Source organism: Podarcis bocagei (assembly GCF_964188305.1).
Source record: "Podarcis bocagei genome assembly, chromosome: 2".
Taxonomy (NCBI): Eukaryota; Metazoa; Chordata; class Lepidosauria; order Squamata; family Lacertidae; genus Podarcis; species Podarcis bocagei.
This window is the reverse complement of record NC_138126.1, coordinates 79,031,195-79,045,374: the sequence shown is the minus strand read 5'-3', so window position 1 is coordinate 79,045,374 and position 14,180 is coordinate 79,031,195. Positions and strand designations below refer to the sequence as shown.

At 43.1% G+C, this 14,180-nt stretch overlaps 1 protein-coding gene and 1 long non-coding RNA gene across 3 annotated transcripts in view; one reads left to right on the top strand and one right to left on the bottom strand.

Annotated features, from left to right (window-relative positions):
* The first annotated feature begins 841 nt into the window (after positions 1-841).
* PPP2R2B (protein phosphatase 2 regulatory subunit Bbeta) overlaps positions 842-14,180 on the top strand; it is a 267,466-nt gene continuing 254,127 nt past the window's right edge. The window contains exons 1-2 of one of the 2 annotated variants that reach the window (XM_081181030.1): positions 842-2,096; positions 2,241-2,318. In XM_081181030.1, the coding sequence (XP_081037156.1) occupies positions 2,087-2,096; positions 2,241-2,318 (88 nt within the window). In that variant the 5' untranslated portion in view covers positions 842-2,086. Of the gene's footprint in view, positions 2,097-2,240; positions 2,319-10,116; positions 10,423-14,180 lie in introns of those variants that run through there. The other variant, XM_081181031.1, reaches the window with a different exon arrangement.
* LOC308579961 lies at positions 2,552-5,508 on the bottom strand. Its single transcript, XR_014004657.1, has 2 exons — positions 5,313-5,508; positions 2,552-3,064 (listed from the first exon to the last, which is right to left on the bottom strand). It is a non-coding gene; the product is annotated as an uncharacterized lncRNA (long non-coding RNA).

Below are 14,180 nucleotides of genomic sequence, written 5' to 3'. Positions count from 1 at the left end.
AGCGGCTCTGTGTTTGGTGTGGAGAGAACAATCTGGCTCTTAATACGGCTAAGACCAAGGAATTGGTGGTGGATTACAGGAAAAAAAAGGCGGACATTCAGCCCTTGTATATCAACGGGGAACGGGTGGAGAGGGTGGCGGAATTCAGGTTTTTGGGAGTAGCTATCGATCAGGGCATGACTTGGAGCGCACATACCACTGCTCTGGTGAAGAAGGCCCAGCAGAGAATTTATTACCTCAGACTTTTAAAGAAGAACAATCTGAGTGAGAGACTGCTGGTGTGCTTCTACCGAGGCTCCATAGAGAGCATTCTTACATACTGTATTTGTGCTTGGTTCTCCAGTTGTACAGCTAGGGAGAGGAAGGTGCTCCAGAAGGTCATAACCACAGCCCAAAGGATTATTGGTCATCCTCTCCCATCTTTGGAAGAACTGTACGGTTCCCGTTGTCTTAGGAAAGCAAATAACATCCTGCAGGATTCATCTCACCCGGGACACGGTCTGTTTGCACTACTGCCTTCTCGCAGGAGATATAGAAACATCAAGTCAAAGACAAATAGACTGAAAAACAGTTTCTATCCAAGAGCTGTGGCCTTTTTGAATGCTGTAACTCGATAGTGTGACCTGGGAGTTTGATGGGTGTGGTGTGGGTGTGGCTGGAATGTGGTTTGTTTGGTTGTTGTTGTTGTCTTGCTTTTGATGTTTTAAGGGATGGCATCCAATTTCGTTGCACTTTGTACAATGTTGCACTTGTGTAATGACAATAAAGAATCTATTCTATTCTATTCTATTCTATTCTGATACTCATATATTGATTAAAAAATATGCTGCGTTTAGAGTAATAATTCCACCAGAGTTCATTCTCACAACTATTTTCAGCCTGACAAGGATGAGGAGTCCTCACAAACACTGTGATTTACAAGTATCTTTTTAAAAAGTATCCTAAAACATCTGGCCATTATGTTCCTGAAACAGTTTAAAGATGTTTTGAATTAGTATTGTATTTATGCCAGTTTTGGCCTATTCCTGGCAACTGTAAATTGCTGAGTTTAAGTATGCCAGTTTGAAGGGCCTATGGTTAGCAGCCAGTCTTTATAATTTATGTAATATTCCCTTCAAAACAACAGGAGGGTGACCTCATCCATTGCGAATCAGCCAAATGTGAGTTGTAAGGCAGAGGCTATTCAACAGGGAATATCCTCACTACATAAACAGTTAAATCATTCAGAAAGGATAAGAAAATACTGTAGTTCACTTCTGACAGAAACATGTCCAGTTGTCATAATTAAACAGGGGGGTGGCATTTGAGTAATTTTAATCAATAAATTAAAAATTGCAGCAGCTTCAACTTTTAATCAACTTAATCCAAAGATAAATCCATAGATCAATCAATTAAAGCATTATAAACATTGATTTATGAAAAGCTTTATGAACACTTGTTTATGTGTAATGAATTGGTTACTTGAACTGATATTTTCCTTGCATTTAAGAATCACACTCATTGCACTTAAGAATCAGCTTTCTGGATCAGAGCAAAGATAATCCTTTTTCCAGTAGTGGCCAACCATTATTGGCCTGCTATGTGCCACCAGCATCTAATAGCAATGCGAATTGCCTTTGAACATAGAGATTTAATTATTAGCTATTGTACATGATAGCCTCTAATAGACCAGTGGTGGTGTGTGTATATGTGTCACAACAGAGGGGAGGGGAAAGGAAGAAGCAAGAGTCACATACAGCAGAGAGAGGGGATAGCTAGCCCCTTTAAATCTAAGACTAAACATTGATTTTATTCTAAAAACAACAATTCAGCTATTATTTTGTTGCATTTTTTTATATAAGATGGAACAGAAATTATTGTGTCTGCGTTAGTATTCCAATGAAGAGAGGCTGTGATAAAGAATGTGACTGCTGGCCTCCTGACTCCACAATGATGCTGCCAATGATGTATTGGGAGCTGACTCCGATTGCACCATTTTCGAAATAGCCTCAGATGGCACGAAGAAAGCAGACAGAAAGGCAATTCACAATGTGGGCATAATGTTGCTACTTTCCCAGGGAGCCAGGTTATATCTTTGCATTGCAGAATGATTCCAGGTGAGTACACATTTTTCCTTCATTTTATTCAGAACAAGGCAGTGACTACACATAGATCTGCATTTGTTAATTAAAAAAAAACTTGAACCTCTTTCTCATTTTATCTCTCTCATTTTTTTGATGGGGTGACGTGTCTATCTGCAGGATTTGAGAACCTCATGCAAGATGTGCTGTGGTGCTTCAGTCAAGTGAAAGGAACTATTGACACAGGGGTCACAGAAGGTGGGTTTACTTTTCCTTTTGTTCTTGAAATGAAAAGGAACTTGTTTTCTTGCACTAACTGCTTAGTCAATGATGACTTTGTTTCAGCTTTTCTTGTGGTGATAACTTATGCTGCAAACAGGTAGCAATGATGTGTCTTTTTTTAAAGGTATGTTTTAAGGAGGCCTTAATTAGCCTGTCACTAAAATGGGAGCATAAACCTTTCTGCAACTGCAGAAATCCTTCTCCTCACATTATTTTTTTGAGGGGGGGGTAATTTACTTCTTTTTCTTCATGTTGACTATATTAGCATATTAACTACTGCACTGTATACAATTTATTGCATTTCTTATCATAAGATATGGAAAAGAGAGAGTACTAAAAAGTGATCAGGAGTGATGGGCATTGCAGCACTCAATGATCTATTTGTTCCTAGTAGTTCTGGGACCTTTCACAGTCAAATCATGTCCCTCTCTCTTTCTGTGCTACTCACAATAAAAGCGGAATATGCCGCCTGCCTTTTGGGAACAAACTTGAAGGGATAACTGTGCTGGTCTTTGCACCCCCCCCCTTTAAACAACTGATGAAATATATGCTACTGAAATGGAGAAAGTTTCTACCAGCCAGATCCCACAAGGGTATACATTCCAGAGGATTTGCAGGGCAAGGGAGGCTTTCCTTCACAATACACTCAGAGTGGAAGTTTTTTTTCTCCAGAACCAACTCTTTCTTGCATTAACTCTTTCTACCTCAATCTGTCTCCCTACCTATCTCCCAACCTCTATTTCAACCCACTTCAACCAACCGTCTCTCAAACCCTCTCCTTTTAAACTCTCCTTCCTGGAACCATGGCCAATCAGAGGCTGCCATTTATTAACCATTTGCTGGCAGGGAAAGGGGGGGGACACTTGTTAATCCAAACAGGTCAGCAAAAACAACTTTTCCGTCACATGTCCCCCCGCCCCCCGAAAATCATAGCGTAAGCGAGGTTGCATACACCAGCCTCCACGCAGCAATGGGCAGGAACTGAAAAACACTTTGGGGGTTTGTTTCAATTTTCAAATACACTTTAAACCACATTAAAAACTTTTGCATCTCAAATAAACATATATACCGCCTGTTTGTCCCTTTATCTATCTAAAGGTTTTGTGACAGGGTATCCGCAATTGCCTTATCCTTCCCTCTGCCCCGTTCATAATAAGGTTTAAGCATGTTTACTTGGAAAACTTCACAATGTCCACTTTCCAAGTTTAAACCAACCACATAGTCTACATTGGAGAGTCTACCAACGACACGGAAGGCTTTGACGTTGTTCTGCGGTCAGACCAAAGCGCACTTTCACTCTCTCTTTAAATGTGAGGTAATCAGAGGTTTCATCCTCTTTGAGATCTGAGCATATTTCACTCAAAATTCCACATATCTGAGGGCACAAGTACAGCATCCAGTTTCCCTCAGGAATGTTTAAGTCTTTACAAGTCCATTCAAAACTAAATAGGAATGCCTGCACACCATCACCTTTTACATACTTTGGAAACCTCTTTATATTAGCTGAGGAAAAATCTCCACCCCCAACATTGGTTGCGGCAGTTCTGCTCTCAGCTTAATTTCCTCCATTTTTAAAAGAAACATATCTTTTTCAAGGGCCACATTGGCCTCCCTTTCTCTGTATTCTTGGGCTAATCTGGCATCTCTTTCTCTTTTTCCTCATGAGCTACCGGTAGTCTGCTCTTTCTCTCTGCCATATCTCTCTCAGTCTGTTTCTGTGCTAGCTGAATGTCAGCTGCGATTCTGGTCTTTTGTTTTTCTTTCTCTGCTTCAACTTTAGCCAATTCTAATCTTAGTCTCATCATCTCTAATTCAGTACTGTATTAGGATTTTCCTCAGATGCAGCAGCTCCCAGCACTGGGTCATCCCGAGTCTCTTTGGCTTGGCGCTTGCTGGCCATTTTCTGACAGAATTTTTTTCTCCTTTTAATAAAATAACTTCACTACTTTATTGTTATGTATTGGGTTTAACACATTTTATGTTACAAGGTGCATTCTAACCAATTGCATAAGTGTTGGTAAACATTCTAATGGCAAGCAAGCGCATGCACTTTCAACTGTCAACTGTCAGTTCATGCTTGCCGTTATTATTGTGTTGTCCAGTCAGTTCGGTTCTTGTTTTCCTATGAGTGAGCTGTTGTCACTCCCAAATGTTGAATAAACGTAGTTGAGGAACTTATACTGCCTTGGTTGAGGAACTTATACTGACTTTTTCCGAATATTTAACATTTATTAAACTGGTTGTTCTATGTCTCTGGGTATGTTTCTGTGTGGGTTTTAACTTCGGATCATCAATTAATATGTGATGACACTTTTTCCTCTCATGCCATTGGGTCCGCTCTCACTTAGATAAATTGTCCCCACCTCACTGAACAGCACTTTACCCGAAGGTTTCTTTTCCTTTCCTCTTAAAATTCTAGCCCAGAGTATCCTGGAGGGGACCTTTGTGAGGGAATATTTAGTCAGTTGGAGTCTCAGACAGGTTTTCTTTAAATTAACAAAAAAGATTTATTTAAGGCAAGATAGTATATAACACAAATGGCTTGAACTTAGGTTATTTCAGGCATACAATACGATTATACTTTAATTCGTCGTCAATTGTTTTTGTGTTATAGGATTGGTTCCTTTATACGGTGATACTTTCTTTCAGTTATACACCCCCTTTAACAATCTTGCTCCTGAGGTACCTTTAAGCAATAGACCAAAGGGCTCTCCACACCCCCTCCCTTCGCTGAGTTTGGGAGATTCTTCTTTTCCTTAGAATAATCTCTCCCCTCCAGACTAGATTTGAATCCGAATTAGGTTGTTCCTTTCCAGCTCCTACTTCTTCTGGCTCAACCTTTGCCTCCCAGTAAAATTCTGATCTATTCCTCCTACAGAACACCACACTCTGTCCTTTACAATACACTCAGAGTGGAAGTTGGTTTTTTCAAAACCAACTCTTTCTCGCATTAACTCTTTCTACCTCAACTTGTCTCCCTACCTATCTCCCATCCTCAATTCCAACCCACTTCAACCAACCAACCAACCAACCACCTCTCAAATCCTCTCCTTTTAAACTCTCCCTCCTGGAGCCACAGCCAATCAGAGACTGCCATTCATTAACCATTTGTTGGCAGGGAAAGAAAGAACGAACACTTGTTAATCCAACCGGTCCAGCAAAACTGACATTTACCACAGGCTATACATCTCTATTAATTTTGGGTGGAATTCAACATTGCTGTAAGGCCATTTTTCCATCAGCACAAGCATTTCTGCTTGCCCGACTTAATAATCTCCCTCTGTGTGCTGTTCTGGGGGTTCTTCCAATCCCCAAGAGCTGATTTGAAGGGTGCAGGAGGGAGGAGACAGGGGGAGCTCTATTGCACTATGGGAACTCATTGTACTTGTTACTGCTAGCACACCTATTCAGCCCTCCATGACATGTTTGGACAACTGGGGCACAAATAAAACTATTATGAATAAGACTAGGTATGCACCTTCTAAAGTACTGGGGATCCAAGCCAGAGGTATTTGACCCTACTGTATTCCCCTGCTGCTGTTTTTGTTTTCCACTGGATGTCTTTGATTTCCTATTTTCAGTTTCCAGGGTGGAGGGGAGGCCTCACTCTGCACTCTGCACATTTGCTATGAGTTTAGGGGATGAGTCCTTCCCCCAATTTCACCCACAGCTCAGAGAATCCTGGGATGATTTCATGTTGTTTGAGCCATTGCATTTCTATTGTCCTAATATTGGGCACATGAGGCAAGTCAGCACCACGGAAAGCTCCAAAGGCTATAAAGGGGCAAGCCCCTGGCTTGGAAACTGAGCACTTCTTTCTGACAAATCCTCCCAGGCATAATAAAAAAATTCCTTCCAGTAGCACCTTAAAGACCAACTAAGTTAGTTCTTGGTATGAGCTTTCGTGTGCATGCACACTTCTTCAGATACACGTGTAGAACTAACTTAGTTGGTCTTTAAGGTGCTACTGGAAGGAATTTTTTTATTTTGACTATGGCAGACCAACACGGCTACCTATCTGTAACCTCCCAGGCATGTTGCCTACATTGATGGGTTGGCATGAGGATGCAAGTTCTTTGAGCGAAGGGGATTAATTCCTCAGGCAGGGCAGGATCCAAAGGTAGGGACTCAAGCCCGTTTGGTCTAGATGCTAGCATTTGATTTTTCCTCCCATGCTGCTGCTCTGATGGATCTGGCCACACTTCCATTGGAGTCAGATCCTAGCCTGCTTTCTCAAAATGGGGTCCCATTCTGCTTAGGGTTCAAAAGCTCTCTGAAGATACCTGCAACAAGATTCCACTATTCCAACAGTTGCATGGGGTCCTTTGTTCCACAACTTTTAAACTCTGCCATCTGCTAGTGTAAGGGCTCTTGTGTTAGCAGACAACCCTTCATTTTTTAGTGATTTCTGGATGCTATTGTATACTGTATATGTATACAACTTTGTAACATATTACTGACAGCTGGGAATCAAGCCTTTAAAATCTTGGATACCTTGGATATCTGACTCTACAATATCATTGGATTTGGCTGCGAGCCCAACTTCATTGGCTTCTTTTTATGCTGCTTGCTAATTGCTTTCACAGTTTGCACTCTGCCATTTGCATAGAAAGTAAAGTGCTATTAGTTAATGCAACCTAAAATTTCAGCCTAAATAAATAAGTAAGAGCCAGCTACCATGAGACTATGGCTATTTTTGTGAATATGATTTTAAAGTAGAGTGAATTTACTCCAAGGGAAAACTAAACCACCAATTATATATACTGTAGCTTGGGGTGGAGGGAGAGGACAGGCAATGTTTAGGGGAGCAGATTTAAATCAATAAATGTGTTCTAGGGTAGACCAAATACCATGGGTGTAGCCAAGGGGGGGCAGGGGGTAGCTGCACCCCTAAATCAAGTAAAACAATAAAAATACTTGACTGAGGTTCTCCCCCCAACAAAAAAACCCCATAAATCCTGGCTACGCCCATGCCCCCCCATATATTTCAGGTTAAAGCTAAAACCAAACCATTTCAGTATTGATCTGGAACAATTATTGAGATCCTGTGTCTTGGAAACCAACCCTTTATTTATTTATTTATATTCATATTACTCTTGAAGACAAATGTATATATTTTTGTTATGCTTTCTTTCAATACTACTTCCTCTTCTAATCCAGTTTCCAAAGAGATATTTCAAGCAATTTCCCCCAAACAATGGCATAAACAATGTCTTAGGGAAGTCCTTCTTAGCACTTTCCATTTATCAAACAGTAGGTAATTTCAAAGCTGACAGTGCTAAACAAATGAGATTCAAGCAGTGATAATTTCCTTGAATTGATATTACACATTTATTTGTCAGGAAAGCTGGAGGCAATGCTCTGAGTAGCACTAAAAAAGGGAAAAGAGATTGAATGAATATAATTTCATATCCAGGTGTATATAAAATATTTAAGATAATCTGTGTGAAGTACTAAGTGCCAATTCAAGAAGCATTAATACTTGGCTTATTGCATACTTGTTCTTTCAATCACATTTCTACTTACGCACGCGGCTACTAAGCACATTCCTGTTTGTGTCAAGAAAACCCAGAAGATGTTCAACCAGCATGTCCTGGATCTGAACTGTAGTATTCAAGACGGTGATAAGTTCCTTCGGGTCAAACTAGATGCAATATTAACTGTATGTAAGCAATTAGCATGCATGGTTTTGAAATTTTAAATTTCTGCAATGAGAAAGGAGAAGCAGGTTTGCAACTATGGCACATTGTGATGGGAATAGCCTCCCCTCACCCCAACATCACCCCAAAGCCATTAGAACCAGGAGGAGAAGTCCCATGGGCATATTGATCTTTCTGAGCAAATACCAGGGATAAACCAATGTAATTGCGATAAAATCCTTTCTAGAATATCTTTAGAACAATCTAGTGCAGTGGCTTAGAATGTGAGCCTTCGACACCATGGAGTCATTCAGTTATTCCCTTGCCTCAACCTCCTTAGGTAGCAAGTAACAAACTTTTAGCTTCCACTGTCTCATATGTACTATGGAAGTAATATCACTGACTCACCTGGGTGTGAATATTATTTAAGAATATACAGTCGTACCTCGGAAGTTAAACACCTTGCGACTCAAACGTTTTGGCTCCCGAATGCCGCAAACCCGGATGTGAGGGTTTGCAAACGTTCTTTGGAACTGGAGCTTCCTGCAGCCAATCGGAAGCCGTGCCTTGGTTTCCAAACGTTTTGGAAGTTGAACGGACTTCTGGAGCAGATTCTGTTTGACTTCTGAGGTATGACTGTATATGCAAAACTTTGGATGTGAGAAAGGCACTATATAGAGGTTAAATATCCCCCCCCCCCGCTCTTATTTCTTCTATGCTGTGTAAAGTAAATACAGTATTAGCACAAAACTGTGATGCTAAAAGTAATTGAAACTGCAATCCCTATGTACATTTCTGCAAAGACAAGGTAGAGGCTGGTTATAACATTTGACCAAAGTCTACTGTAGACCCTTGATTTTAAGTTTCTTCCCTCTCCTGAAGCCCAACCCTATTCATGTTACCTGGAAGATAAGTATCACCGGTTCCAAGGGAACAAGTCACACAGAACTTAATTTCGAGCACGCATGGCTAGATATGCACTGTTCCTTAGCTGTCCTGTGACACTTCCTAGGAGTAAACCTCATGAAATACAGTAGGGCTTACTTCTGAGTACAGGGGTTCGCGCTGCACAGCTGCAGTCCTCTGTGCCCTAAGGTGGAAACAGGCCCTACTTTAGAATAGAATAGAATAGAATAGAATAGAATAGATTCTTTATTGTCATTACACAAGTGCAACATTGTACAAAGTGCAACGAAATTGGATGCCATCCCTTAAAACATCAAAAGCAAAACAACAACAACAACCAAACAAACCACATTCCAGCCACACCCACACCACACCCATCAAACTCCCAGGTCACACTATCGAGTTACAGCATTCAAAAAGGCCACAGCTCTTGGATAGAAACTGTTTTTCAGTCTATTTGTCTTTGACTTGATGTTTCTATATCTCCTGCCAGAAGGCAGTAGTGCAAACAGACCGTGTCCCGGGTGAGATGAATCATGCAGGATGTTATTTGCTTTCCTAAGACAACGGGAACCGTACAGTTCTTCCAAAGATGGGAGAGGATGACCAATAATCCTTTGGGCTGTGGTTATGACCTTCTGGAGCACCTTCCTCTCCCTAGCTGTACAACCGGAGAACCAAGCACAAATACAGTATGTAAGAATGCTCTCTATGGAGCCTCGGTAGAAGCACACCAGCAGTCTCTCACTCAGATTGTTCTTCTTTAAAAGAACAATCCATCCATGAACTCAGATTCTCCAGTTAACCTAGTTCCCTTCCGAAAATCTAAACAACTTCTACCGGTAGCCATGTTGTGCTATGAGTCATTCCAGCACCACCACCCCAAAATATAAGGGGAGCGGTGGGAAGGGCGGGCAGCTTCTTCTCGACCAGCCAAGCACCTTTAAACGTGCGGAGGAATTTCCCTTCCTGTGCCAGGTTCCTCCCCCCCCCCCTTCCCCTGCGGAGGAAACGTCTTTTGATGCCCAGGGCTCTCCGCAGAGTCCGGGACACGATTCCGCGCCCTGCTGAGCAGAGCGAGGCGCGAGACGCTCTCCGGTCGCCTCGCGCGTGTGTTTACAGGCGGGGGGGTCTTAGTCAGCAAATCCTGCTCCGATGCGCTGCAGCCAATGAGGAGCCTCGCTCGGCCCGCTCGCCGGGGGGCTCCGGAGTTGGCGCTGCTGGGCGCGGGCAGAAATGCGAGGCGGCTCTCGCGGGCGCTGATGGCAAAATGGGCTCCGGCCGCCGCCGCCGCCGCGGCGCTTTCGCTCCCGCCGCCCTGCAGCTCCGCCGGGAGGGCTGCCGCGCTGCGCCGTCGTCCACCATGTAGCCTCTTTCACCAGCCTGAGGATCCCTCCTCCTCATGGATTGAGGAGGCTGCGTTCAGCCCTCATTTCTTCATATTTGTCGCCGGAAGATGAAATGCTTCTCCCGTTACCTGCCTTACCTCTTCAGACCTCCCAACACCATCCTGTCTTCCAGCTGCCACACGGAAGGTACAGGTCGGAGAGGAGCGCCGGCGGGATGGTGGGTGGGACGCCAGGTGCGGATCAGAGCCGAGGGGAGGGGAAAGAGGGAAAGTGGGAGGAGAGCCTGCCCCCCCTCCCGCTCCGTTCCCCCTTCCTCCCTGTGTCTGCTGACATTGCCTTTTGCAGCCAGTGCGTGCCCGGGGCGAGGGGGGGGGGGGTGCCAGCAAAAAAGCTTGCCTTGCGACAATATTTGAGGAATCACTGGGCCCTGGGTGGGGGGCGGCCCGATATTCCCGGCGAGTCAGCCATTTATCAAGGAGAATGGTGCAAAACATGACAGCATCGGAAAGGTCTTCTGGACTGCAGGACTACGACCCCCCACACCTTAGTTACTTCCTTTGCAGGCCGGGTTTCCATCGAAAACATATTGTGCAAATCTGTTTACAGATTGGGGAGAGGGTGGGAGGTTAGCTGTGCAGATCAGGTATATGCAATCTGTTTTGCCAAGGTTTCAACTTGAGAAGACTGGAAGGGAGAGTATGTTCAGGATTCTGGAGCCTGGGAGAATGCTAGGAACTTTTGCCATTCTGGGGCAAGTTTCTCTGCTACTAGTTTGCATGATCTGCTGTCAGGAATTTTTATGAATTGCCATTGATGCCACACTCTAATAACTGATATAGAGTGTACAGGAAGTAATCATGGAGGTAGTCAGGATTTTTGTTTGGAAGGGGCAGAAACCGAGTTTGCTATGTATTTTTATTGATTATGGGGTGGGCAGCTGCTCCTCCCTGCCCCCCCCCACTACACCCATTGAAGTAATATTGAGACTGTCATACTATATAAAGATAGAAGGGGGAGAATCACATTTTCTTTAGTCATAATAGAAGGTGCTTGCAAGAAGAATCAAAGTTCTAAAACTTACAAGCAGTGCTAGAGATTTTTCCCCAGTGTAGATTTTGTTTCTTTCCATGTAGCTGAGAGCAGAAGCCCTCCCTATGAGAGCTTTAAATGAGTGTTTAAGTATTGCGGAGATTGATGCTGTCAAGACAGGAATGCAAGCAGACCATAGCATATAATTACAGCTAATTAAATGTTAAAGCAGCAATAAGTAGAACTAGGAGCAAGCACAATCCAATAGTGAGTTGTCTTTAATCTTTACATCTAAAGCCACTTTAGTTTAGCTTGGTAATTTATGACTAGAAGATGGAAGTAAATGATAGGCAATAGATCGGCCTCTAATTGTCCCCATATCGGCCATCCAAGTATTTAATTTTTTTTTAGTGTTTGAGCAGGTTACTAGGGTCACATGGGGCATCATTCTAATCCAATAAACCGTTTTTATAGTGGGGAACCTTTTTCCAGCCTGAGGGCCGTGTTCCTTTTTGATGACATTGGGGGGAGGTGCATGCCAGTCGTGGGCAGGCCTAGAAGCCAAACGTGACTGAGGCAAAGGATGTGACGGATCTTTGACCAATAGGCTGAATTCTAGCCACACAAAAGCCACAGGTTTCTCTATCCCCCAACAGACATTTATGTATTTAATAAAAGTTAAAATTCTGAAACATAAAAACTACCTCAGCTTGGTAGGCTTGTCTAAACAAGCATGTTTTTAACATCGTGCAGTGAAGGTGCCTGCTTGCTCTCAATAGGCAGGGAGTTCCGCTGCCACACAAAGCGACCAAGTTCTTACAAATGTGGAACGGATATTACGTGGCTCGCAAATCAACAACCATCGCAGATCTCTGAGCACAGGTGTTGCAGTAGTGTAGCTAGGGGAGGCGAACGTGGGGTGCTCCCAGCAGCACTTATCTTTGGGGGTGGCACACTGGAGCCCAAGGTGGCGTGCAAGCCCCAAGCACCCCAGAGCCCAGCGCACCACTCCCAAAAGCAGCATGACTCACAGTGGCTAGAGGGTGGCTGGCAAGGATGCAAGCAGCATGCGCTGACTCCATGAGGGGTGCTGGGCCTGCATCATGCCCGAGCCACCACGTTTCTCCCAGGTGCCCTCTCCCCCCCCCTTTTTTGCAGCCATTTATCTTATGCTTAAGAGAAGCTTTCCCATTCTTTCAGAATTCTTAAATGAGACCTTCACTGAGGTTCTGCACTATGTAAATTAGTTTATAATTGATTAATCAATTCAGTTGTTAAAAGCAGGTATGCTAATCAACTCCATCATCTTTAATCAGATCCTAACAACAAAAATGACCTTAAAATGATACCCATTTTCTTCAAATAGTACATTCTGTTTTGTTCCCAAACCATATTTCAGAATGATCATCTTATGTTGTGTTCTAGCCACATCCACTCTAAAAACATTGTTCATTCTTGGTTAGACAAGCATACCCAGATGCTTAGAAAATTGAAGTAATTTTAATCTGTTTTAGTGCAGAGAGATATACTGTAGTCCAGCAACAGCTGGAGAGTAACATGTTTTTCATCCCTGCTGCATTGTTTTTCTTGTTTACCAGTAAAGATTTGGAATCAACCAAACATTTATTAGATTTTTTTAAGCTCAAGAAGTTTGGTGAGTCATTTGGATGAGACTGTTAGACACCAAGGTCATTGTGGTTGCTCATGTATGGAAGGATTCATATAATGACTTTAGGACAAACAGAAAACTGGAAGTCTGTGTATTCCATAGTTTAGAGAAATAAATGTTTCCCAGGTTTAGTCCGGGTTAGCGCCATCGGCAGTGGCGGAGTTCCTCTGATCGAGAGGAACCCGCTCCGCGAAAATTGGGTCTTGCCGCCGCGGCGAAGGCGGAGACCCCTCAAAAATCCCAGGCGGAGGAAGCCTGGGAACGTGGGATTCGGCTGACACCAAGAGCGCCTCCCCTACTCACAGGGAAACCCTTTTTCGGGGATCCGAAGCGAAGTAGGGTGAGTGGCGCGGTGTTTTGAATCAACCGCTACTTTTACGGAGTGAAGCCGCACAGCCGTTGCCGGAGAGCGCTGACTTTTTCCTGTGGACAATTGGACTCTAAACAAGTACCCGTGAGTAGAACGGAAAATTGGACTACGAAACATTTTAATTTGGCACCAAAGCGGGAAGGTTCTAAACAGGAGGTCCGCCTTCCGCTTTTGTAAATAGATTGAAGCAAAAATTTTGCAAGCTAAAGTCTGGAAAGTCGTATATAAAGGACTAAATTTCCTTCAGTTAAAACCACCAAAACCCCTCTTGGAAGCAGGAGAAGAGGGGGGGAATCTTAGATTGTTTAAGCCTGCAGGAGAGAGAGTAAAGAAAGATAAATTTCCACCATCTCAAACCTGGGAACGGGGTGTCAGAGACAGAAATTTTTGGGGAAGTTCATTGACTCTGAATGGAATGTCTTTTGACAGATAGTTAAAAAAGAGAAACATATTGATTCCAATGTTGCCTTTTGCATTCAAAAGAAACAAAATATTTGAAAAATGAAAGTAATTTTCTTTTGTTGGACCTGCTTTCAAAAGATGGATACAAATTGAAATTGTCTCCTCTAGAGGGAGCTTGTTAAACTGTTGCTGGAGTCGATCTGGGGAATTTCACAGCTGTGGAGATTAAGGATTGTGAGACCAGACTCTGACCTTGGATAAGAATGTGTTTAGAAGAAGTTTTGGTGCTTGCTCTTTGCAAGACAAGCGCTTTGTTGGAGCAGCTGCATGAGAAGATGGATTTGATGACTGTTGCAGTCAATAATTTTGGACAAACAGTGAATACTCATATAGAAACCATTCAGGAACCAACCCAGGAATCTGTTTTGACAGGGCAAGTGCAAGTGCAGAAGATAATGGAGGAGGTTGTTGTTG